Here is a 27242-nt window from a genome sequence, read left to right as displayed (position 1 = left end):
AAATTCTACAGAAAACTGCGGGCACACTGAGAAAGTCAAACTGCATGAGGCTTAAAACGGCTGACGCACATGCACAGTGCAGGGAACAAAGTCTTACTCTGCACGTCTGGTGCATAACAGTTTCCATTTGGTTGGCAGTACTTCTAAATCAGTGGTTCTCAAACCAATGCTGTGTGCGCGTTATACTGTGCTGAATTTACATGGTGTGGAAGAGGATTTCGAGACCCCAGTGCATGGTAGGTCAGTATGTCTAGAGGGTTCTGTGATAGGTGGGTGAGTCTGTGGCATGCCGGTGCAAGTCTCTGGTAGGTTGGTGTGTCTGGATGCGGCCCGCTGTACCCGGTTGTGTGTGAGTGCCCTTTGGGGCGTCTGTGTGTTTGAATGTGTCAGTTTGTGAGACCAGTTGTGGGATGCGTTTGCCGGTCTGAGTATCATGTGTGTGCAATGCCTGACTGTGCGTGTTCTCGCCTGCCTGTGAGTGTGTGTGCGGAGCAGCTTGTGAGAGCCCTGGCTGTGCCAAGCTGTAGGTGTGTCTGTGTGTGTGTGTGTGTGGGTGTGCAACCATGAGTCTGTGTGTGTGTGCAACCATGAGTCTGTGTGTGTGCGCAAAATGCAGGTATGTCAGCGTATGTGCAAGCATGAGTCGGTGTGTCTGAAGTTGTGGGTGCATGCATGAGCGCGTCGGTGTGTGTGTATGTGCAAGCATAAGTCAGCTTGTGTGCAAGTATGGGTGTGTGCATGAGTGTCAGTGTGTGTGCAAGTTATGGTGTGCGCGTCAACATGTTGTGTGTGGGAGAGTGTCAGTGTGTGTGTAAGCACGAGTCAGCATTTGTGCAAGGTGTGGTGTGTGTGTGGCAGCCTGCTGCGTTGTGTGTCTCCGGGCCTCGACAGGACCCGGCTGTTCCCCAGTCCAGGCAAGGACTGCGCTCTCCTCCCACATCCTCACCAGCCTCCTCCGTCACTTTCTCCCACTCTCTCCTCCTGCAGACCGCGAATTTCAAAGCAAATTGCCTGCTGCGCTTGTGACTATTGTTGTCTCAGCCCGCTTACAAGTTTAGCTGTGCCTCTGCCCACTTGCATGTTTCATTTGCCTGATTGCCGATCTGGTAGTGTTTTTGTTTAGGACTTCCGGCCATTTTGTTTGTTGTTGTGCCTGCCAGCCCGCCCCTCCACCACGATCACACCTCCCTGCGGCCCCTCCCTCGCTCCGCCCCCTCCTCTCTCCATTTATGACTGATGCCCCAACGCGCAGCGTCCACGCGCTGCGGCCGCGCCGAAGGTGCGCCAAAGGTAAGCCCGTCTACGCCCGTCCGCGCCCAGACCGCGCCTAGCGCCATACCCCTTGGCCCCCGTTCCATCCACCCCTCCCGCATCACATACGACGCCTCCACCCTCGTAGCCCTAAACCCCGGCCGTCTCCCCAACTGCGCCCAAGCCGCACCTGGACACACCCATGGACCCTTCACATGCAACTCCTGCAAATATGACGGCACCAAGACCAACTCCTCATCCACTAACACCAAACATAAATCTGACACCAACCACCTAAAATGCATCCTGCTCAACACTCGCTCGGTCCACAGACACGCCATCGACCTTTGGAATCTTCTAGACACCATCTCTCCGGACGTCGCCTTCCTAACAGAAACATGGATGAACGCCTCCTCAGCCCCAGACATCACCGTTGCCATCCCGGAAGGCTACAAGATCATCCGTAAGGACCGCACCAAGCAAACAGGAGGAGGCATCGCCATCGTCCATAAGAACTCCATCCGCATCTCAACCAGCTCAGACGTAAACCTCGCTAGCGCCGAACACCTTCACTTCCAGATCCACACCGACCCCAAGACCACACTCAGAGGCACCCTCCTCTACCGACCTACAGGACCCCGTGCACAATTCAGTGAAGACATCATTGACTTTATCACCCCACACGCCCTCCCCTCCGAGGACTACATTCTATTGGGAGACCTCAACTTCCACCTGGAAAAGAGCAACGACAGCAACGCCACCACCCTTCTAGACAATCTTGCCAACCTCAGACTCAAACAACTTGTTAATACCCCCACTCACTACGCAGGTCACAAACTCGACCCCGTCTTCACCTCCAGCAAACATATCTCCTTCAGCCACACCACAGTTCTCAATTGGACGGACCACAGCTGCGTTCACTTTGTCTACAAAAAGACCACATCCCACAACCATCCTCAACCTACTCTGAGAAGAAACTGGAACAAAATCACCATCGACCAGATCTCCTCTTCGCTCCTTCAAAACCCCCCTGCCCACTCTTCGAACCCCAACCAAGCAGCCATTAACCTCTCAATGGCTAACCAACAGCGCTGACAACCTAGCACCCCTGAAAAAACGTCAAATCAAACTAGGCAGCAAAAACACCCCCTGGTTCAACGATGATCTTAAGAAATCCAAGAAACTCTGTCGCTCCCTTTAGAAGGCCTGGAAAAAAGACCCAAACACCAACACCAAGGACGCCTTCAAAAACGCCACCCGCATACACCACCAACTGATCCGGACTGCCAAGAAAGCCGCATTCAAAGACCGACTAGACAACAACGCCCACAACAGCAAGGAATTATTCAACATCGTCAAAGAGTTTACCAACCCTACTGCCAACTCCAACGACATCACTCCCTCTCAAACCCTTTGCGACTCCCTAGCTTCGTTCTTCCACGACAAAATCGCAGACATCCACAACAGCTTCGACAATCAACCCGAAGACCAACCCACCCAACCTTCTGCCGCACCTTCACCCCCCCTGAACATCCTCAATGACTGGAACCCAATCACCACTGAGGACACCATCCACCTGATGAACTCCATCCACTCAGGATCCCCAACAGACCCATACCCTCACCACATCTTCAACAAAGCAGACTCCATCATTGCACCTCACCTCCGAGACGTCATCAACTGCTCCCTCAACTCCGCCACCTTCCCGGAAAGCTGGAAACACGCCGAACTCAGCGCCCTTCTGAAAAAACCCACAGCTGACCCCACTGAACTCAAAAACTACCGCCCCATCTCGCTTCTTCCATTTCTGGCCAAAGTCATCGAGAAAGCTGTCAACAACCAACTCGCCGCCTTCCTCGAAACCAACAAATCCCTCGACTCCTCACAGTCCGGCTTCCGAGCAAAACACAGCACTGAAACCGCACTCATCGCAGCAACAGACGACATTCGAACTCTACTGGACAATGGAGACACAGTCGCCCTCATCCTCCTTGACCTCTCCGCAGCCTTCGACACAGTCTGCCATAGCACCCTGTTACAACGCCTCAGAAACATCGGAATCCAAGGAAAAGCTCTGGAATGGATCACCTCGTTCCTCACCGGAAGAACTCAGAGAGCCCGCCTTCCACCATTCAAATCAGAGGCCACTGAAGTCATTTGCGGCGTACCACAAGGATCTTCACTCAGCCCCACCCTCTTCAACGTATATATGAGCCCCCTCGCGACCATCGCACGCCAACACAACCTCAACATCATCTCCTACGCTGATGACACTCAACTAATCTTCTCACTCACCAAAGACCCTAACACTGCCAAAACAAACCTACATGAAGGAATGAAAGAAGTAGCCGAGTGGATGAAGCACAGCCGTCTGAAACTGAACTCAGACAAAACAGAAGTCCTTATCTTAGGTACCTCCCCCTCAGCCTGGGATGACTCCAGGTGGCCAGAGGCCCTTGGAAAAGCACCCATCCCGACGGACCACGCACGGAACCTGGGCGTCATCCTTGACTCCTCACTCTCTACGAACAGACAAGTCAACGCCGTTTCATCATCTTGCTTCAACATCCTTCGCATGCTCAAAAAAACATTTCGCTGGATCCCCACCGAAACTAGAAAAACGGTCACCCACGCACTGGTCACGAGCCGCCTGGACTACGGTAACACCCTATACGCCGGTACCACCGCAAAACTTCAGAAAAAACTCCAACGCATCCAGAACGCATCAGCCAGACTCATACTAGACATCCCGCGTAAAGACCACATCTCTAGTCACCTGAAAAACCTCCACTGGCTCCCCGTCAATAAGAGGATAACATTCCGCCTCCTAACCCACGCACACAAAGCACTCTACGAACTTGGACCCGAATGCCTCAACTCACGACTTTCCTTCTACACCCCCTCCCGCCAGCTACGCTCCTCCAACCAAGCCTTGGCTGTTGTACCTCGCATTAACAAAACCACCATGGGAGGACGATCCTTCTCCTACCTGGCAGCCAAAACCTGGAACTCACTTCCCACTCACCTTCGCCTCACTCAGAACCACCTAGCATTCAGAAAGCAACTTAAAACTTGGATATTCGACAAGTAATTCCCCTCCCTTCCTCAAGCGCCTTGAGACCCTCTGGGTATGTAGTGCGCTATATAAATTTTGACTTGACTTGACTTGACTCCCCACCCCAGCCTCTCCCTCCCCAAGGACATCGGCCCTCCCGTGGCCCATCCCCAGCCCACCTTACATACTCACCCAGCCTCCTCATCTTCTATCAAGTTCTTCCCTTGTCGTCTTCTTTACTAAGATGTCAGCTTAAAAGTAAATGCTGCCGCCATTTACTTATAATTAATTTTAATAAATAACTCAAGGACGAATCTCTATAAAACAGCCTCTGTGGATGCTAATCCAAAGGGCGTCCTTTTTACTGATAACAACTGTATAGTGTAACAGAAGCTGTAAACTTCCTGCTCTGGATGCAGGTCCGTTAGAAGGTATATCATTTGTGATAAAAAATCTTTAAGTCCAATATTTAAATTATCCTTGGTGAATGGAATTTGACTGTTATGCTGTTGTTATCGTCTCTCACTCAAAGTCTTGGTTAACTCTTTTATTATTCTTTCCTAATTCCTTTACCGGATATACAGTTAGCATCTAAAACAATATGGAACACTCTCTGTCCCATGAATCACAAAACTGGAGTTATCCTATTTTTTACATACATGCTTCCTATTGCTTAAAGGTTCTTAAACCTGAATACTAGTGTGCTACAATCTCACATCTCAATTGTTTCTCCACTTTATCCTTCTGGGTGGTTGCTGAACTTGTTGTTCCATACTTTTTCTTCAATTGTTGAAAAAAGAAAGCTGAACCTGTCACTATGTCTAGTCCCACTCCTCTTGTTATTCTGCACATGGGTTTATTACATTTCTCTTTGACTTTCACACTGAGTCTGATCCTTAACATAAAGAAGCATTTGCAATGCAATAGTTCTCGCATTTGCAAGAGTTTGAGCTATTGGCATTGTAAATGACTATGCCTTTTGTTTGTGTTTTGCAAACCTGCAAGCGTTGCGTAAACACGCACTTTGTACAGATAGTCCTTGCTTATAAGAAGCAAGGCTGGCAGTAAAAGAGGCGCAGTTATTGCCAGCCTTGCTTCTCGTAAGCAAAGGATATAAGTAGCGAGTGCATGTTTACGCACCTCTTGCAAGTTTTCAAAACACATAAATAAAAGGCATTGTCATTTACAATGCGAATATCTCAAACTCTTGCAGAAGTGAGACCTATTGCATTGCAAATGCTTGGTTTTAAAAATCTCTGTTGGTAAACCCTTAAAACGGGACAGATAAATAGAACATGTTCGATAGTCTGTGCACCATTCTAACATAAAGTGCAAATTCTTTCCTCCTAAACTACATTCTGCCACGTACAGTTTTTAACGGTAAATATTTCAACCTACAAAGCATTTTACACCTTTGCACCCTGTGTTCCAGGTTCCAGTACAAATACGCTTGGGGCACTGCTGACTGACATGATTGAGTGGCACACTCAATAACCATATCATTCTTCAGCAATATATTTGCCATGTTAAGGTTTAAAACATTTTTAGAGCGAACATAGTTCATATCTGATCTAGTCACAGAAAAGTGCTGAAGTGCAGGTAAAATATTAGTTAAAAATTGGACTGGCCTTTGTAGTAGGAAGGAGACATTCCGTGGCAATAAGACTTATTAAAGACTTTTCCTTGGCACGTAGAATACAATGATACCATTTTAGAATGGCGGATAGTCCTTTTATGCAAGTGCTCACCAAACCTAATTCTAGCCTTAGGGCTTCTATCAAGACCATGGAATTTAAAGTGCAAATAGTGCAAAGAATCTTCCCTTCCAACTTATGCATAAATTGCTTTTGCTTAATATTTATTGTCTCTAGCATATATAAATAGTTGACAGAATCTTCATTTTGTGTACTGTTAGGAGATAATTAAAGTGCCTTTGACCTGTTAATCCATAAAGTGACTTTACCGCATTTTCATGAGCATATGCCTTATTTGATATTTGTGCAATATGTTCAGTTTCGGCCAAATTTGCAGCCATTTCTTCCAGGTTAAGGGTAAGATTTTACTACTTCTGTGGTAGAATTATTGAGACTCACCTTTGGACATATATATTTGAGTTTGTGTGGGTTGCAGTTATGATCAGTCCTTCAAAGTTCTGACCTGGCTCATTGTCATGATGTTGAAAGTGGATCCATTGTCAATTAGTACCATAACCTTTTTAGGTCTCGCTGAGCCAGCGCACGTGCTGCTCTTCGAGACATTTAGTTAGTGGCTTTTCAAAGTGCTAACTTAATCTTTTCCTGGCCTCAAGCTTGCGGCCACGCGCGTGTGCATGTGCGCAGCCGCCATGTGACTTTCATGGCTCATTAAGCCTTGCTCTCCCAAGTGCCTCGCTCTGCCCCTCTCCCACCACTGAGCGCGTCCCTGCCATCACTTTTGCTTTCACAGCCGCGTTACTTTCACGGCCGCGCAGCCAATGCTTGTTTATTTTACTTGGTGCTCTGTTGGGTCTGAATACAAGACTTGTGATGAATGAGGACTCTACTGTACATATGGCGCCAATAAGTAGATACATAATCTAAAATAATGTATTTCATGATGGCGGAATATCTCTGCAGCACCAGTCTGCCCGTGCCAGAGCAATGGGCTCCAGAGAGGTGCTGTGCGGCCAGGTATACGGTCACCCGCAAATGTATCTGCAGACAGCCAGAGGTGCAGACCCAACCGGTAAGAAAACACAGGCAGGCACTACCCCTACTGGCCACAGATGGGACCCGTCATGACAGCTTCGTTTCACATAACTCCAATTTACTGGCATCTTCGGGTGATTAAATGCGGTTTTACATCTGTACATATCAGATGCGCACATGATGCCGGGGAGGGAGTGGGGCGTTGAGTGCAAGGGTCACGTATTTGTTTTAGTAGTAAGAGAGGGGATCATTCTTCGTGGTGACAGAATTCGCTACCCTCGTCCCTGAGCGTCAGGTCCCATCCCGCGTTACACCGAGCTGACCATTATTTCAGGTACAGCCCAGATTGTGATGGGGGCAGAAAGTCCTTTGCTGCGTTCCTCGCTGATTACGTTTCAAAGGCACGCATATCTTTATCACTTGGGCATCCCCAGTGGCATGTGAACAGTACGTGTTTTCTATGGATGACCCCAGGACCTGGAACATCCCAGTGTCCATCAGGACCGCCCCATTGGTGCTCCAATTTAGAAGAGTTGAAGACTCAACTGTATAAAGAACACTACTTCACAATGCATTAACTGTCCAGAAACCTCTCCTATCACTCGTTGACGTTGACTTTATTGTATTGATAGAGCGCTTACTACCTGCTGACAAGACATCTGCGCACTTTTAGCACGCTATTCTAGAACTAAAAAAGGATTGAATGCGCATCTTTGACAGACAGACATGCATACATACATACATACATACGTGTAAACTAGGCCACAGATCAGCATCCATTCCTCTATTTGACTTTCAGTGTTTATCGCGAGGGCTTAGAGTGAGAGGAATACATATATTTGATAGGGGGAAACTAGAAAATCCCGTCCTGTCTTCTGATACAAATCTTTAGTGAGGAATGCACTTCTAGCGGAAAAAAAAATACACTTTGATAAAAGAGAAATCGTCATCTGCCCCCACTCTTCACAGTGGAAGGGTAGCTATGCCATGGGCTGACAATGAATAACTAGAATTTCACTTACAACATTTGGAAATGACGCTGTAGCACACAGTGGCCTAATCCTTCGGGGAGAACACAGGACATACCAGCACAATCAACAAAAGATGGCACCCCACAAGAGTGAATGGGCCTGTCGCCCTAACCCCAGAACGCAACTGAAAAGCTCAAGAGAGAAGCTGGATATTAGGCAGATTTTTAGGATGTGGGTGGCTGCAGTATTTGGGAACTGGGTCAGCCGGCACTTAATGGATACTACCAACCCAAAACATTTCTGAAAACCAGAGACACCGGAGAGTCCTGGATGTTCTGTCTTGTGTGGGTGCCATCACCTGTTTATTTATTTTTACATAGAATGCCCTGAAAATGTCAAACTTTGGTTGAAAATACAGAATTTCCTCACATTTCTGTGACAGGAAGTTTTGGAAATGTGTGTGTAACACGCGCATCGTTCCACTACTTCCTCCAATACCTCCAATAACCACTCCCATGTACTGGTGGGACTATTAGGACGGCGAGGAACAGTCCGAAACTGTGACCCTGTTAAGTTAATGTAGTGTCAATGTGTTGTTCACATGGTCAACGTGCAGGGCCTAATCCTGTACAGTGCAATAGGGGCTCATTTTAGCGAATGCCTCCTGCAGCGGGCCTGGTTTGTAGTACAGCATGGGTCACAGCCACTTTTGTGTAAAATAAAGTATTACATCATGGAAACTGTACCGAGTCTTATCTGTTCAGGAAACTTTCAAGGTTATAACTTTTCCTTTTAATTGCCTATGTTTTTTCTATGAGCTAATGTAATCTTTATATGGCTCACACAATCCACACAAGATTCAGATGGCCCGGCACCTGGGGGCAAATAAGGACAATTTAAACGTGACAGTACTTTAAGCGGTCATACTTTGGCCTGCAGTGAACCTACAAGAATCTTAATGTGTGTAGAATTCAGGAAAGGCTTGTGTTATTTTTCTTACTGATTATTGATATTACTAGTGACAAATTTCAATTCCATATCATGCTCTGAATGACATTTTATTGTAAAATCCACAAATCAGCCTTTATCAAGTTAATCCACAGCTGCCTGATTAAAAAAAAAAGTGTAATTACCGTTAGAAAAAAAATATATGACAGAAGTTTGCTTGCCCAAATTCTACATCCTAATTCACGAAGAGGAACTGTTGACGTGACCTTACACTAACAGAACAACCACAGCATACATTTTCTTGCAATCGGCATACATCATGAGTCATTCTGCACATTGTCCTCCTAAGACATCATGAGCCTACTGTTTCTCCCAAACTTCCCTATGTTTTTGGGGTAGCCTCTCGACCTATTTTTAGGGCCATATGGCTTCATGCACCCGTCCATGGCCAAACGCAACTCAACCAGGGCAGGAGTCACAGAGCTCCAGTGCCTCACAATGTCTCTTTTAGCAATTGTGGTTCCCATCCAGACTAGGGGAGTTTCTCCTTTGCAGCCTCCCAAGTACTCCTGGATGCTCAACATAGTAATTTGGGGTGAGGGGTCTATTGACATTCAAAGAACTTTCGATAAGGTGGTAAAAATCCCCAGCCAGTATGTTGGAATGACAGGACACCCCGACTTCATCTCTGGGCAACAGAAGCATGTGGGTGCATGGAGCTTCTGTGTCCATCACAAAGTCTTGGGACTGAGGTAAGTGACATATAAATACTTATGCTGTACAGGTCGGAATCATGAGGAAATGAGAAGCACTCATGGAGCCATACTTTTAGCTCTCCAGTCACTTTCATCTGGAGACCCAGCCATACCTCCCTCCCTGCCTTCAGTCCTGAAAAGAGGCCAGAGGAATTATTGACCAGTGACTTATAAATTGAGACATCCCACGTTTCCCTAAAGGACCCATAAGGGTCTTTGCTTCCAGCACGGTTTTTGGGTATGTCAAAGTGGAAGCCCTGGGAGTGTGAGTGCATAGCGCTCACACTCCCAGAGCAGGGCTTATCACACCCGCTATTTTTCGGTTTGGCTCCAGTGCAGTACACGAGACCGCTACCAATAAAAACCTTTACAAGGAACGAACGGTTTATGAGGTACAATATCTAAATGTATTATATTTGAACGTTTGGGCTTGTGAAAAGAGTACAAGGGGGCAGGACCTATGCCCCTGCCGTTGTTTACTCTGGGGGTATGGACACCTGATAACACGGCCTTGACGAGGTGGGATACACACCCGCCTTGCCCTGCTTTTGAATCCCATATTTCGTTTCTTAGGCATACATATGGACGTACATTGATTTTGGGAGAATCCACCATTCTTGATACTACGGAACGCCAACACTGAGGGTACATTCCAGTTGTCATTTTTCATTGGTAAGAAATGCTGTGTTGCCTCCCTTATCTATACCAGATATTTTGTCATCTAGTCCACCCATCTGTACTTACTGAATATCTAAAACAAACCACACTCGATCTGTGTTAAAGCTAGAGGTTGGTTATGATAAAATATGTGCAGTTTATGCGCCTTGCATCGTGGATGAAGTCTTGTCCTGCTACCATGTTGCTTTGAACACCTATGAATGTTTGGTATTCAATATGCATTTAACATGTTTGGTCTTTTGTGTTTGTCTGAGTCCTGACTGGGCTTTAATAGGACTGTATATATCTTTGTCATGTTTTTGGAATTCTGTTTATTTATGTATTTTTATAACGTATCGATATGTGTTTTAGTCTAGTCCTGTGTTTCACTATTTGAATGTAATATCTGTGTTGTTTGTCACTCTTTCAGCCCTGAAGAAGTTCCCAGTATGGGAATGAAACACATTGGCTGGAGTTTCTTAGTTTGCTGAATTTTACAAAATTGGAATAAAGAAATTGGGTTTACACATCACTAATTGACTAATGGACTTCATGATCTGCGCACCCTTATTTGATAAATAAGTAATTCTTTGATCTGGAGCACAGTAACATCATGCAACGTCTGGCCTTGGGGTTGGCTGCACAGCGAACTTACTAAGTAGAACTGGTGTGAGGTGTGGAACTAGAGTTCCGCCATTGCTCCACTGGACTAGTACTACAACCTCTGTACCTTGTATCGTCAATCATCCTTTGCAGTGAGGTTGCCTCTTCAGTGATACATTGCACATTACTGATTCGTTATGCACTTCCTCATCCCTTTATACCTACATGGGGGTACTGCAAGAGTCATTCTCAGGGTTCTCGATTTCATCTCTGCACTTAGCAATTCCTTTCTGCTCGGTCTTTCTGTCATTTAATCTTCAGAGCTTTGCAAATTGATTGCGTTGTCTACTGATAGAGGAGGAGCTTTACTGCTAAAAATCTCTTGTCGTGATAGAAGCTCCCAGGACAGAATCAACAGGTGACCTAACTCTCTGTTCTTTTCATCTTTTAATTCAATTCAGTTTTTTAATGTTTCAGCTGATAGCCATAACATAGTAAAAACAATACCCAAAATAATTAATATTGAGACAGCTTTCATGAAGGGATATTCTATAAAATTTCGCGAAACAACTCCAGATACCATTATAAAAAATATATGTTGTCTTGTGTTGCATTGTCTCTCACTTTTATTCACTTCATCAGCTCCGTGGGCACTTACTTTAATTTTACTTGTGCATTGCGCTCACTCGCAACCATTCCAGAGACTTTCAAGGGTATTGCACCACTCCCATCATTATGAGCTGCTGCTGCTTTGAACATCAGTATGCTTAAGTGATTTCCTCTCCCATCTTCAGTATCCACTACTTCACATCTGTTGACCGACATTCTTTTTCAAGTGTATTCACCCTTTGTTTTCTCTACTCCTGAAGGGTTTGTCCCTGTAAGAAATTCTTGCAATTTGTGCTAATCGAACAGTGTTAGTGTGTATTTAGGGTCGTTTACTCCAATATAAAATCAATATCTTTCCCCATCTTTGGCTTCAGCCTAAAACTCTGTAAACCTCTTGTACAACATAATGAAGGTACATAGACTTTGTCATACCATTAACCACTACCTTCCTCACCTTCAGGGAGTTGTTGCACCTCTCCAATAGTGACTTCAGTTTATAGGGATGTCAGGGCAGAATCACAATCAGTGGTGGACCATATAGAGATCTAGCCCTCACCGCATCAACTTTATTCACTGTTTTGAATACTCAGTGGGAGAAGGAGGGAGACTTGGTACACTACGTTGCAGGTCCAGCACTTCCTTTACATCTGTACTACAAAACGCAGACCACTCCTTGGCAGTTGTTAGATGTTGCAGAATGGTGGGAAAATGACTCAGTAAGGGTTCGCATTGGCAAGTAGCACAAAAATGACCTAGCCACCCACATGACTCTCAGTTCATGGCTGCTTATCTTCAGACCTTTTATTATTTCGTCCACATGCCCTGTCGGGGGCTTTTGAGGTCATTTTACATATGCACCCAACATTTCTTATAAAGTAAAGTAATAACAAATTATCTTAGTGTGATGCAATTTTGATGGTGATTGTTCTAGGGAATACTTTGTTGCTGCCTTTACTGAATACATTGCTGCTATGTTCGTTGCACTAGCACTTTAGGAAATAATCCGCTGCTATTACTGATAAATAATTTTCGGCTTCACCTGCTGCACTAGCCCCTGTGAGAATTCTACACCTGCTTGGAAGACCATTCAGGTGCTTATTAAAATGATTTTAATGCATTATATGTTTGGCTGACAAGACAGATTGGACACCCTTATTGTTTTGAAGCCTCTTTGATGGTGTCTGGTTCAAGAAATAATTTTCTGCCGCATCTTCACACTTTTGAGACCATTGCTCTCTATGTGTTATTCATTGTGATATTCACTATATGTTTCAAATGCTGTTTATACTGTTTTAATATTCACAACCCATTATTTGTTTAGGTCTCTTCCTAGGCAGCGCTTGCGCTGTCTCTTTGAGACATGCTGAATTCAGGTATGGACTTGAAGCTCCGCCCATATTTTTCAATGGCTTGTGTCATTGTCTTTTATAAATGTTGGCACATGCAAACTCTATCGTCTCAACCTCGTTCTACAAGCTTAAATCCATCAAGAAAATCCTTCCTTTCCTTCCCCCCAACTCAGGTAAAACATTGGTCACTGCTTTTGTCATGTCATCTCTTGACTATTGCAATGGACTCTTCATCAATGCCCAGCACAAAGTTATTCATAAGCTACAGTCTGTACAAAACGCAGCTGCAAGAATGCTTTCTGGTACCCCAAAGTTCAAACCAATCTCCCAAGTGATCAAAGACTACCACTGGTTGGCGGTAAAAAATTGAATTAAATTTAAGGCACTTTGCATAGCCTATAAAGCCTCATGCAAACTGGGGCCCCATTTTCTCTTGAAATCCTTGGCATTCTATGCCCCAAATAGAGCACTACGATCTATGAATGCCTTGCTGATGACCGTGCCCCGGACTAAAACAGCTTTGTGGGGTGACCGCCGTTTTACTGTCGCTACAGCTAAACTGTGGAACTCCCTTGATATGGACATCAGATCCTGCCCCACTCTCGCTGTTTTCAGAAGAAAAATAAAAACCTGGTTATTTAACCAATAATTTTCACTGCAATTTCTCTGGTCTGCCTCCGTTCACAGCGCCGAGACGCCCTTGGGCATTTGCTTGTGCTTAATAAATTTCATATTTAAATAAATAAATAAAATCTAATGTCCAACTCTTGGTAAACCTATAAATCCTCTTACGGTTACTGCATCATTATTGTGATCATTTGCAGCGCAAACCTGTAGAAGTGACATTGTTGAGTTTTCTTGCTTACTTTGATCACCTTGATAAAAGCAATATATCTGAAAGATTTTGTTAGGCTGTCCGTTACCAGCGATCTTTCTCTGATGAGCCTTTTACTCTTGTTGAAAACAGCCCTCTTGGTTCTGACTACCTCACAGTATCTGTTTCTTTGATAATTGTTCCCGGACTACTACTTAGTTGTGTGAATCAGAAATCCATCATAAGTTCTACACTGGTGACATTTGTTGGTTCACTAACTGACAGACCATGGGAGAATCTTGCAAACACAACACCCATAGTGCAAAGAAACACATAATGCACAAACATGGTATGCTACGCTGTGACACACGTACACTACATTCACAACTGTGACACACCAACATGGTATAATAGCTCACTTGCAATAAAATAACATTATTAGTTTCATTTGCACCTTGATTCCCTTCCATACCCCCATTTTCTTTTTTCTCCCCCCTTAGTGCACTGTATTGCACTGTTTAGTGCTGATATGTTCTTATCTCAAAGTGTGTTCACATTGTATGACTGTTTCAATCAACAAAAAATTATAACACACAAAAATAATTAACATAAATAGCTGTGACACACCAACAAAGCAAGCATGCACATTTCTGGCAAATTAATTATATTTAAAACTGTGACATACCTACATATCATGCACATCTCTGGCACACTAACATGCCATGTATTTTCTTTTTTTTAAAACCATGTTATTCGTTTGTTTTTTTACATTGAAAGATCATCACATGTATCAGTTGTCCTTACATAGCACTATGAGAGATTAGTACTAGCTAGAATGGCTGTAAGCTGCTAATAAGAAAGATCCTTGGAATATTGTAGTGTGACCTTTTTCGCACCAAATGGGTTGTCCTTCCTGTAATTTGTCCGATTTGTGTAACTGCCAGTGTAATCAACTGGTTACTAACTTGGGAATGAACCAGGGTAAGTGGTTGGGGATGGTCTTGTAATTGAGCGGACAAATGTTTGGTTCTTGTGACTATGTTGTGGGACTTACGGGGTCGGTTCTGGTGTGGGACGGCTCCATCCTTTGGTGAGGGAGGGGAGGGTGACTGGGGTACGTGTACATTTGTTGTGTATTGGGGACTCTGCGGTGACAGGGTTTCTCTGGGGGCTTTAATAGGCAGGGGCCTGGTCTGGTTCTCCCGTGGGAGCTGGTAGCGCCGGGTGTGGTTGGATTTCTTCTGTTTGTTGTCGGAAATGCTGAAGAAGTGTTGCCCATTCTGTGGAAATGTGGAGCTGGTGCACACTCAGTACTTCGTGCCGGATTGTGTCTTCCTCTGCTGTGCCCCATTTACTTACCGCACCTATCCAGGCTGCTATTGGGGGCCCTGCTTGAGCCCGACCGGGCATAGTGATACCTCGCTTTGCTAGTAGGATAGCCAGCGACTCAAGTTGCGTCTGGAGCTTGCACTGTTTCCGACGTCGGAACACCCTTAGCGGGCAGGCCTCCCACGTGCCAATGTAATTGTTAGAACTGGGGGTCTCTAGTTGGCTGAGGTAGGTACCTTAGTCCAAATAGGGACCCTTGCTTCTAAGTCAGGGAAAGGAAGGACACCTTCTCAGATAGCCCCTGCTGACCCCCTTGGTAGGTTGGCACGATCAGCCAGGCTTGTCGCCAAGGAAAATGTGTAAAGTAATTGCAATCACAAACTCCGTAACCCAGTGATGACACCGCAAATGGACTCCACACAAGTTTCATGAAAAACAATTATATGTTTATAAAATAAAGATGTACGATGGCCCACACAATAAAAATCCAACATATGCATATTTGTAATATCTCACCTTGCCGGTTATTGGGCCAGCAAGGTTCTTGCAGTGTTGATGAGAAATTCTTGATGATCCAATGCAGTCCTAATGCAATGCTATGCAGTTCGTAATGCAACAATCAGGCAGTTCGTAATGCCAAAATAATGCAATTCATAATGCAACAATCAGGCAGTTCGTAATGCAAAAATAATGCAATTTGTAATGCAACAATCAGGTAGTTCATAATGCAAAAATAATGCAATTCGTAATGCAACTATCAGGCAGTTCATAATGCAAAAATAATGTACTCTGGCACCGATCGCGGCTTCGGCTTGGGCAGTGGAACTTGGACCCCCGACTGTGATGGTTTGTGGTCTTTCTTTGGCAAAGGCAGGCTTGGGCTGGCAGCGGCAAATTCCCACAGCTCCTCTGGGGATGCCGGTCCCGGCCGATGGCAATGACGATTGCAGCACTTCTGGTCAAGCTGTTGATCAAAGCAGAGAACAAGACTGCTCCTGGACACACAGTCACGGGGTAATTTCTCACAAAGGTCTCAGGCTGCAACAGGGCCCACACACACACACCATCGCTGAGACTCACTTGAGCTCCGGGTGCTCACGATCACAAGACAATCCTTACGAAGGTCTCAGGCTGCACGAAGCAAATGCACACAGCGTTGCTGAGACTCACTTGGACTCAGGGTATACACGATCACAGGACAATCCTCACAATGGTCTCAGGATGCACAAAGCACACGGACACAGCGTCGCTGAGACACACTTGGAAACATTTATGTTCCTGAGTTTCCACAACACGGAGCCAGCTCTCCTCGAGCCCTTAGGGACAAGTTACTTCAGGACACAGCACACAGCAAAGTCCTTCAATCAGGGGAACAGAGCACACAGCAAAGTCCCTTAGCCTTTCCTTTGTTAAATCAGCAAACTTCAGGCCAGCCCCAGAGCACACAGCAAGGGCCAGTCCTTCTCTTCAGCTGTTCTTCCTTGGCAGAAGTTCCTCTTGACCGCACAGTAGTTTTCAATCCTTTTCAGTGTGGATCAGTCCAAAGTCCAGGGTTTTCAGCTCCCATAGTTATACCCCTAAATGTCTTTGAAGTCTTTGTGTTCAGGGGTGCACCGACCCCTGTCCAAATCAGTTCTGGGTGTCTCCCTGCCAGTGATACCTTCTTCTTTTGATTAGTGGGGGTCTGAAGCCTCAATCACTCAGCAGGAGATAGGGCTATTGTTTTATGGCAGCAGCCCAGGCCTCTTCACCTCCAGGGGATACTCCTCCCCGCTACACTCCAGATGCTGGTCAGCCTGTGGCTGTCTCCTATTCCTCCCCTGGGTCAATACATTTCCCAGACCCTATCACATTCAAATCCAGACAGCCAATCCACAAACAGGCAGAGAGACACAGGATTGTTAGAACAAAGAAACCAGCCACTTCTAAAAGCGTGGTTTCTAAACACACAATTCAAAAACCACCTTCACAAAAAGATGTGTTATTAAATTGTGAGTTCAGATACACTAAACCTCACCTCTTCATCTTAAACCTATGGGAAGATAGGCTGGAAACATATTACACAGCCTTCCCCATTTTGTCCTATGAGCAAGATGGCCTTGCAACAGTGAAAAAAAGAATTTGGCAGTTTTTCCCTGTCAGGACATGGTACACACATTAGTACATGTCCTCCCTTTCACATACACCGCACCCTGCCCAGGGTGGAGGGGGGAGTACCTTCCCTACCATAGGGGTGTCTGATGTGCATATAAAGGGAAGGGTAAGGTCTGGCAAGTGGGTGCACTTGTCAGGACAACAAGGCAGTTTAACAAACCGCGCGCAGGCACTGCAGTGGCAGGTGTGAGTGGCACAATTAGGGCTGCAGGGCCACTAGTAGCATTTGCAATACCAGCCCTGGCACACATAGTGCACTTTAGTTGGTACTTTACTAGTAAGGCAAACATACCAATCATGGACAACCAATTACCATTACACTTTACACGGGGAGCACTTGCACTTTGACACTGATTAGCAGTGCCAAAGTGCCCAAAGCATCTAAGCCAGTCAAACGCAATCCATCACAGCATCAAAAATAGAGGAGGTAGAGGCAACAAGTCTGTGGTAATCGCACCAAGAAATGCCCAGTCTAACAGTCACATAATACTCAATGTTGGAGGATCCCCAGGTGAAGCACGGAACCACCCAAGGTGAGTAGCCAGGGACCCCAAGGCACCCAGGTGCAGAGTGGTTACACTGGGTCAAACGTCCATAGGATAACACAGGGTAAGTTGCAGTTAGATTGTTACTGTTCTAGGACCCTTCCCAAAGGACCACCGAGGAACCACTTGGATCAAGGAATGATGGATTGAACACTGCTAGTAATCTTGCATATGATACAGCTGCTATTACTACACTAATTTTATTAGTAGCTCAAATGATTTTTTTGAACTTAAGTAGCTCTTATTAGTGAAAAGGTTGTAGACCCCTGGTCTAGAGAGAAGAGGAATATGTAGATCGGTGAAATGAATTTGTGGTTCATGTTCATTGTGTTTCTGTTGGGCATGGGGCCACTGTACCAGCTGCACAAATGTAATGTCTTGTCTGTTAAGTGTAACTCCAAATGACCGATAAAGAGAGAGGTCTGTTGTTGTTGCGTGTGCCCCGAAACAGGTTGATTGTTCTGGCGTTAGTAAACAATAGCCATGAAAGCCCATAATTTGTATTTTAACTTGGAGCTAGGGTCAAAATGTATATTCTGGTATAAGCGGTGTGTGGCATCCCCTAGTGCACGTTAAGGAATTGTTTTTTTAAATTATTTTTTTTTTAAAGTAAACTGAATCATTGTAGATTTTATGCTTCTATGAGTTCCTATTGTCCTGGTATCATTGCACTTGTTGTTAGAAAATAAAGTAAGCTCCTGGAAGTGCTGTGTTCAAAGTTTAGGGAAGAAAGAGGTGGTTTGAGGTGCTTAGAAGGGCAGGGATGTTGTGTTGTTGTTTGTGATGAACAACTTTGTCTGTTTGCCTATGCTGAACTTGTCCTAGTGTAAATTTCATACATCAGGACATTTTTAGCATCGTCTGCATTGTTGTCTGCTTTCATTCTTAGCAGCAACATGCAGGTGGGGAGGAGGCTTTTTTAATTTATTTTCACCTCCAGCTGTGCAAAAGATAAAGGCCAAAGTTCTGGGGCCATCAGGCCTCCTTTTGTTCCAGTCTGATCCTGGCTGGGTGTGGTCTGGATGCTCACACTTCGTTGCAAATGGAAAGGAGGGGAAAGAAACGCTCACAGCTTGTTATCACTTAACAGGTGCTTCAGAGAGGCATGCTTTTGACTTTATTCAGTCCCTGTATATAGAAAAAATACATGCGCTGTAAGAATGTCAGATGTGTTGGTCTGTCCCAGTATTTGCACAAATAACAATGCAAATACCACAATTTATTTCCTGTTATAGCACTACTCAGACCAGTACAGGGTGTCGGAGCGCTTTACATAACACACATATTATACATTGACAATCAATCATGTAAGTATGTAAATCAGTGTACAATATGTTTGTTGCATAAAATCTGAGGGTTACAAGGTGCAGGAGTCGTATGTCTTTGGTAGCTCACTGTGCTGTATTAGAAGAATTACTGTTTTTAAAACCGCTAGTAACAAAAGGATCTCTATGTTAAAAGCATTAACCCATTAACCTATTTAGCAAAAATAAAAATCTGGCATCCGCATATTACATGCTGTGCTATTTAAGGGTTGTGTTACAGCCTCGTACACAGAGCATAAGAGTATTACCAGGACTCCATGGGGAGAATAATCTGCATTCCTCTTTCCTATAAAAGCTCTCACTATGAAGTCAGTGAAAGCAAAATAAATACCTCAGAAGACACAGCTTTACATTTGACCTCTGTCTTTGAATGCACAGCAAATGTGACCAGATAAGAACAAGATTTAATGGCCTGTTTATAGAAAGCAAGATCTTTGAAGACTACAGTAAACATGGTTTGGGCAATGGGAGGGGCAAACTCATGTTGGACACCCTAAAGCAAATAAAGTCAGTAAGTAGAAAGCCATAAAATGTGAGTTACAAACCACAAAGCCAATGGTAAACAATGGGTGGAACGTATTCTTAAGTAAGCCTGGGCGTAGTACAAAAAAAACTCCACCGCCCTACATGGAGTTCCGCAAGCGGCAGAGTGCATTAGACAAATGCCGTTCACAGTGATTTTCAGCGCCGGGTGTTATTCCGCACTGTGCAATCATTGTGACCGAAACCATGCACAGCGCAAGCAGGCGCTGCTTCCTTTCTGCCGCTCAAGACAATTTTTTTACTCGAGCGGCAGCTTTCTCAACACAAACAGATGGTTTCTAAATGCGAGCGGTTGCAAGCATACGCCACCACTCGCAATGAGAAATCGGACTGCTCATGTTGAGAAATCTCGCCCGGAGGATGATTTTCCAAGCTCGTGCTCGCCAACTTTACGTTGACGATTGCAAACGAGGAACAATCAGGCCCGGAGGTGAATTTTCCTTGCTCGCGCTCACCAACTTGACGTTGATGATAGTGAGTGAGGAAAAAACTCTGCTCCGCTATGCAGAGTGGAGTTTTTCTGAACTCTGTGAGCTCCGCGTAACGCGGAGTGCCGAAAACTCCACGAGCGGAGCGGTGTTCACCACCTAGACTTATTCCTAAGTCTGCCCCCAAAATATCTTTAGCAAACCATACATCTGCGCTTTCTGGGTGGATGCTACCTAAAAAATGGCTTACCCACAGCTGATGCACGAGCTTGGATTGTGGGGTGAAATATCCTAGGAAAAGGCTGTATTTGATGCATGGCATGCAGGTCACTGAGGTGAATGTTTGTTTCTGCTCTATATTACAGCTCACATTTTTCCTGCCTTCCTTTTGCTTTGCCTAATAGTGCAAATGTTTTATAAAGTAACATAAATGACTCCACAAGCACATTCAAAGACAGTTAAAATGTGTTTATTTGACTTTTTTTTAGTCATGTGGTTATATAAATAGATATTTTTGTTTCAGATAATAACCATTTTATTTTCTTTGTTTTTATCTTTTAGGTTGTGTTTTTACAAAGTGAAAAAATGCCACCCAATTTAGATTGGGGAAAGCTGATGAAGGTTGACCCAGATGCCCTCCCTAGCCAGGAGGAAGAGGCAGACAACCTTGTTGACTCATTATCCAAGGTATCTCATTTTCTATGGATATCCTGATTTTGCTTCAGTACAGTAACCTATCTATCTATTTGCATTGTGTTTCTCTTATAAAAGGGTTTCCTTAACACCATCTGCTGCTAGAGATATTTTTCTCCTGTGCTGAGGACCACTATAAATGGGTGTGGTCATGACGAGCTCAGCTCGTCATGAGCACACGAGCACTGTGCTTCATGACGAGCTGAGCTCGTCGTGAGCACCGAAGGGTTTTTTTTAAGTAGTATTGACCCCTGCTGCCATTCCAACATATGTTTTGAAAAGATAATGTCTAACATCAGAAATCCCATTTCAGCAATGTCCTGGATCTTGTAAGACATGAGGAGGGTGTGTGTAATTTCTGGGGTCCTTGGCCATTCTTATATAGAAAATAAATAGTTTTCATTGGCTGTGCTACAGACCAACATTTAATATGTTGGGCTGATTGGTGACTGATCCAAGCGTGCATAGTTGATCAAAACGTGTTGGGATCTGTTGTGTAGGAACGAGGAGAATCATTTTAACACAGCACAGGAGAGACCCACCCTTCATTCTAAGAGGTTCATAAGAGTCTCATGTTTGACTGTGTCACACGCAGCTGACCAGTCAAGTAGGATTACTAAGCAAGATTCATTGTGATCAAGTAATAGTAGTCTTCAACTATGTGGACCAGGGCAGTTTCAGTGCTGTGTCCAGCCTGAAACCAGATTGGCATAGGGTGAGGAGTTGGAATTGCTTGATATGACTGCAAACCTGTTGATACACACATTTTTCCAAAGGTTTGGCCAAGTTTGGAATGTTGGAGATTGGGCAACAGTTGTTAGAGTCAGACTGGTTTGAGTTGGGGTTTTTTAAGGTAGGGGTAACCTGGCCACTTTTTAGGCAATCTGTTATGGAGCCATGAGGCATTGTTAATCCTGGTCCATAAGGGGAGCAGGAAGTGTTGGGTCTCATGGAGGAATTTGGGGTAGACGAACGTGGAAGTGGTTGGAGTGTGTCAGAAATGCCAATAGTTTTAAGATATCGCTTTCAACAAAGATTTAAAAAATGGTCCAAGAGGCATTTTTTATTTTTAGTTTATGGGGAAAGTATCTAAAGCATCTTTCTGAACGAGCGGAATGGGGTTTGGGAGGGCTTTGAGCAGTACGAGTTTCATAGTGTTCTGGGGATCAGTGTTGATTAGCTTGGTTTCCTCAGCATAAAAGGAGGCAATTTTTCGCAATTTGATAATTTTATTGTCTGAGGAAGGGGAATTGCTTTTCCAATTAGTTTGCCTTTTGAAATTTTTCAAACCTTATTTTGGGTTGATTCTCTGCAGTGTCTAGCTGATGTCGGAAAAATGCTTCTTTGGAATTTCAAATTTGTCTATTGTAGGCACTTTGTCTCTGCCGCAGAAGATTGAGGTTCATCTGATAGGAGGCCAGTCTTCATGATCTTTCTGCAAGTCTGAGACAGTGACCCTCCTCATTAAGGTTACAGTTTAACCAAGGGTTGGGTCTTTTGATTGGGACTCTCTTTAGTTGTTTGTTGGGAAAGGCATCCATGATGTTTGGCATGGAGGTGATGAATTGATTGGCGAGGTCCTGTGTGTCATACATGTTACTGGGAAGGAATAGGCTGCAGTTACTAATAGCCGAAATTGAAATTGGGATGATATTACTTGTTTCTCTAACCCAATGTTTGGCTTTCTCAGGTTGTCCCCTGGAGATAACTTCCCTTTCAGCTATAAAGAAGGTGATAAAATGGTAGTCAGTCCAGTCGCATGGTAGGATAGAATCAGTTTGTATGGGTTTCTCCTTAGCTGTGATTAAGTCTAAAGTGACCCCTTTATTATGAGTAGGGCTATTGAAGGCTTAAGTTAGGTTGAGGTCATAAAGGAAGGACTCAAAGCTCTTCACAAGCAGACATTAGTGTCATTTCAGTGAATGTTAAAGTCACCAAGAAAAATCTGATTATTGTCTTCTCTATTGTTGGAAGAGTTGAACTTCATGATTTGCCCGATAAATGTGTGGTTATCTCCAGAGGGAGGGTAGGTCGATATATATGCTTCATATTCTGGATGTTCCAGAAGGTAATGCCCATTAGTCCCACAGATGTTATGGAAAATTGGGTTGTTGTGTCCTTTGCTGAATATCTTCCCGTATGAAAAGTGAATAGCAAACTTTCATATCCATTGTATTATGTCATCAATGATGTCATTTGATATTTCATCATTAATGTTCTTTGATATTTAACGTCATGAGTTATGTAACATGTGAAATTATGTTATCCCTTTTCTTTTGAGCGCTCCTCTTCCTCTTTCATCAGTATCTCATTCTAATTCTTTTATTGCCATGCTTATCTTCTTGTAGCATTTCTGTAACAGTGTTATTTGAGTTTTCTGATAAAAGGATCTTAAATTTAAAAAAGGAAGAAATCCTACAACTTCGAATGCTTCGCAGTGTGGTTGACTTAAGGTCACATATGATCCAAACACTCTCTTGTGTCTTTTCATCGCTGTATGTTTGTGGTATATCCACTTGTGTGTTTTTGACACATCATGCTATAACTGTTTTTTCCCCTCAGGTTGAAACCAAAGGCTTGAATGGTGAAAGTCCTGAACATCTTATGCAGCTTTTTAGAATAACCCAGTCTTTAATGAAGGTTTGTACCAAGTGTACCTCAACAAAATGCAACATAATAATTGTATTGTATTGATGTACTTCTATTTGTGCTTTACTTGAGGGTTTGTGCTTTTGTAATTTATCAAACATAAAATCAGATTGGGTACATTCTTATCTCCACTCTTCTACCTATACACTTTTAATCAATGCAATTAAATGCTGTTATTTATAGCTCCAATTTGATATTCTTATTGCTCTTTGTTTGATATTTTCTGGACCTGTCACTGGTCATTTAACAGGCATGGAATTTTAATTATAGACAATTGTTTAACCCTGTGTACCTTTACCTAGACTAACCTAACTGGTCATTGATAAAAGCAAATTATGCTCCATACAAGGATACCCATGCCTGACTGAGGAGTCTGTTTTCACTGGTGAAAAAAGGTGCATTTGGCGAGAAAACAGACTCTAGCCCCACATGCGTAGGTTAGGCCTGATACACTAGTCTCCCATTTGTTGAAGGGGGGAGAACTTTATTTACAGTACCAAGAGCCCAATGTACAAAACTATTTTTTAGCCACCAAGTCTAGAATTGGCAAAATCAGACTTTGCAACTACAAAGCAGTGCTCTGAAATGTACAATGGTTATTCTGTGAGCTGGAAAATCCTTTCCCATTCACAAAGTAACTTTTGTGACCTCCCCCTCCTGCACCCCCCTTTGCCCCCCCCATTCTGATTCTGAATCAGGATGGTGCAAGAAAGCTTAGTCCCCTACCATTTGTAATCAAGAATGTTATGTATCAATAGTTTCTGACTGCTGTTGGGGTGTTTTCTTATTTGCAATGGTATAGTTTCCCAGTTAAGAATCATGTTGGACTTCCCCTGTGGATCAGGTCAAGAACAGACCGTGATCTACAGGACCACTGCATTCTCTCCCCACTTCATTTATTCTGAGTGAATTTCTTTTTCTAACACAGTCTGTGTTCCTTTAAGCGACCTGGGTGATTCTCCACTTGGAATGAATCTGAATGCAGAGATAGAAGTCTGCTGTCCCTTGCAGGCCTCCAACTCTTTGTCCATGTCTCCTATCTTACTAATATTCTCTAGGCAGAAGTTTATGAAACCTCCTGAGAATCCATATTTAGCAATGCGATTGATTAGTACCTCAGTTGCCTCACAAAATAAATGACGGTTTGTGTCCTTAGCATGGGATATCAGACCATAAACCCTCTGAAATGTCCACGGCAAGCAAAATCATATGCAATATTGGTATATCATAGTTCTCCCACAAGGTAGTCAGGAATACAATAAAGTGAAAGACCAATCAGTTACTGGATGTTGGTGCACAAGCAGTATATATTTCCTTGAGCACGTTTTAACATGTAGGCAGTACATTTTAGGGTTGTTGTAACATATTGTAGGGAAGGAAATTTCTTTTTGAAGCTATTTGTAAAATCTGTAAAGCACACAATAGTTGAAGAATCAAGAAGGTGTGCAGTTAACCACTTAAACTCCTCTGGAAATTGCTTTTTGCACCTTTTTGATTCCAGCATTTTTCAGAGGAAATTACCTTTGTGGGTAAAAAAACACAGGGTGGTGGAGTAAGGCTATGACCTCCAGGGGAACGCAATGGATCTCTCATCCCCAGACCCAAATCCCTGCTGAGCCCGTCTACCTTCTTGCCCATTCAAAGAAGCAGGCTAGTTGCACTTGTGTGACTCTCTCCCTTCATTCTCTCTGATCTGTGTGTCTTACTCACCGACCGATAAGAAGCATAGGGATTGAGATTCTGACAAACATTGTTGCCCCTTGCTCAAGCTTGCATATATGCCACTGTGTAGTGCTTTACATGAAATTTCACACCATTGGAATACTTGTACTTTTCTAAAACTAACCGCTTCACATGAAGGAAAACATGGGTTTGAAGAAATCCTTCTACCCTTCTTCCCACGTCTCTGTGACATAGTTTAGTAATGGCTCAATAGTCTATCTCACATGTCTTTGGCAACCGGAATTTTGAGAATTGGTAAAACAAGTGTTGACTTTCCGACACTATCCACAATGAGAGTCAAATCTGGCTGTTGCACTCAAACACTGTCTTGCGTTCCATGCCACCATTTTCTGGGTGCTCCAACTTGGCATATCCTTATTAGCATTTCCATACAGCAGTTTAAATACCCTCTACTTCTGGGCATTCTTAAAGCCCCACCACAGCAAGCCATACGTCCTCAGGTTATCCAACGTTGCTCAGTTTGAAAATCTTGTATACCGCCAATCTACCTTTTGATCATCACCATCATGGAACCCATGTCCACTGATAGCACAGTCAGTAACACATTTTCCTACTCCCTGTGTTTGCTTGGAGAACCTCTGCAAGTTTGAGAACATGGAGCACAAAGCCAAGGTACATACGATGAAGACAGGCCTAGTAAACCTCTGAATTGGGTTTCCGACTGGGAAGCCAGAAAACAACCTAGTACTGGAATTCAGCAAGATGGCTATTTGCACAATAGGCAAACAAATATTACTTGGGGAATCAAAGCATATTACATACACCCATTCTCTCAGTCTCTACTACTTGACCATGAACAAGTGTCATAATTCTTCCAAGGCTATGGTCTCTTTAGACTGGCTTCCAGGATGGCTCCATCTGTCTAAAATACATAAAGAGTAGCATTGGCTTATTGTAACATGGGTAAACACCAACACGAAGAGTTTACCATTCAAGGTCTTCATACATACTTTAATGGGAGGCGGGGGGGGGGGTCATATCAGGTTAACACAGTTACCTAGTGACAGAATGTGAAGGTACCACAGTAGATGTTAATTGAAAGATTTTGTGTGCCTGTAACATGCACTTGTACACAGCACACCTCCTTTACTGCGTGTGTTGCTGTTTGTTCCTATTTTTAGCCCCACACATGCTATGAATGGCCAACACTCCTTGAATTTCTAATTCAGTGACTTTGACCTGATTAACACTCTGAATGTTTTGATCTTCCTTGTAGTTATTTTCACTTCATCTTCTTTTTATAGCTAAAGTAGCTTATGCTGCAACCTTCTGACTTCAAACCTTGCATATAGAATCTCTTAGAGTTTGTAGCAGCTGACCTGGATCATCTCTGCATTTCCTGCTTGGGGAACAGCCCTATAGTGCTCACTACTTCTATGTGCTGCATTTAGTACAAGGTCCATTTAAAAGTGCTTGGTTGTCTGAGTAAGGGTTTTTTACTTCATCGTTGAGAAGACAAGTTTAGAGTTGTATTCAGGGGTTTGGTCATCGACCACAGCCAACAGTTCCCTTGCTGGCATCGAGGTAGTGTCGGGCGCTCAAAGTGACCAAGCAGTAATCCAATAACCCCAGGAGCGAAGTCAATGCCTCAGCGTTTTCCAAAGGTATTTCCCTCTCTGCGTTACAAAGAACACACCAGTGAGGAAATAACAACTCTAGAAAATGAAGAGACCAAGGACAATATGGCCGTAACTGGAGAGTCTCAGACAGGAAGGGTGGGTAGACTCCGTCAGAAACGTGTGTACAGGAACTACAATGGGAGAAAGAACAAAAAAAACACAAGGGTATTAACATTAATTTATATGCAGTACTCTCCACCCCCTACAGTGTGCTGAATGTCTTGGTCTCGTAAAATAAGGCTTCAGGTTAACGTCACCAACAGCAAGGAAAGATTCCGTCTTTCTACATAACAAACAAACAGAGAATAACTCCAAAGTTCGAGTTTATTAAGGTTCCAAAGGTGATTTGCACCAGCAGCGTGAATGAACCTAAACTGTCCCACACACGCTGTGAGCATTTAAAGAATCCAGGGGTGGCAGCACTGTGATAAACACGCTATGAGCGTTTCAAGAATCCAGGAGTGGCAGCGGTGTGATACACACGCTATGAGTGTTGCAAGAATCCAGGCGTGGCA

General features: G+C 44.0%; 1 protein-coding gene across 1 annotated transcript in view; it reads left to right on the top strand.

Annotated features, from left to right (window-relative positions):
• Positions 1-27242, top strand: part of CEP290 (centrosomal protein 290) — a 1386965-nt gene that overhangs the window by 10871 nt on the left and 1348852 nt on the right. The window contains exons 2-3 of the mRNA XM_086918001.1: positions 20585-20710; positions 23279-23356. Of these exons, the coding sequence (XP_086774127.1) occupies positions 20609-20710; positions 23279-23356 (180 nt within the window). The 5' untranslated portion in view covers positions 20585-20608. The remainder of the gene's footprint in view (positions 1-20584; positions 20711-23278; positions 23357-27242) is intronic.

This window comes from Lissotriton vulgaris, chromosome 1_1 (assembly GCF_964263255.1).
Source record: "Lissotriton vulgaris chromosome 1_1, aLisVul1.2, whole genome shotgun sequence".
In the NCBI taxonomy this organism is placed as follows: domain Eukaryota; kingdom Metazoa; phylum Chordata; class Amphibia; order Caudata; family Salamandridae; genus Lissotriton; species Lissotriton vulgaris.
The sequence above is the reverse complement of the archived record's forward strand: the minus strand, read 5'-3'. Positions and strand labels throughout refer to the sequence as shown.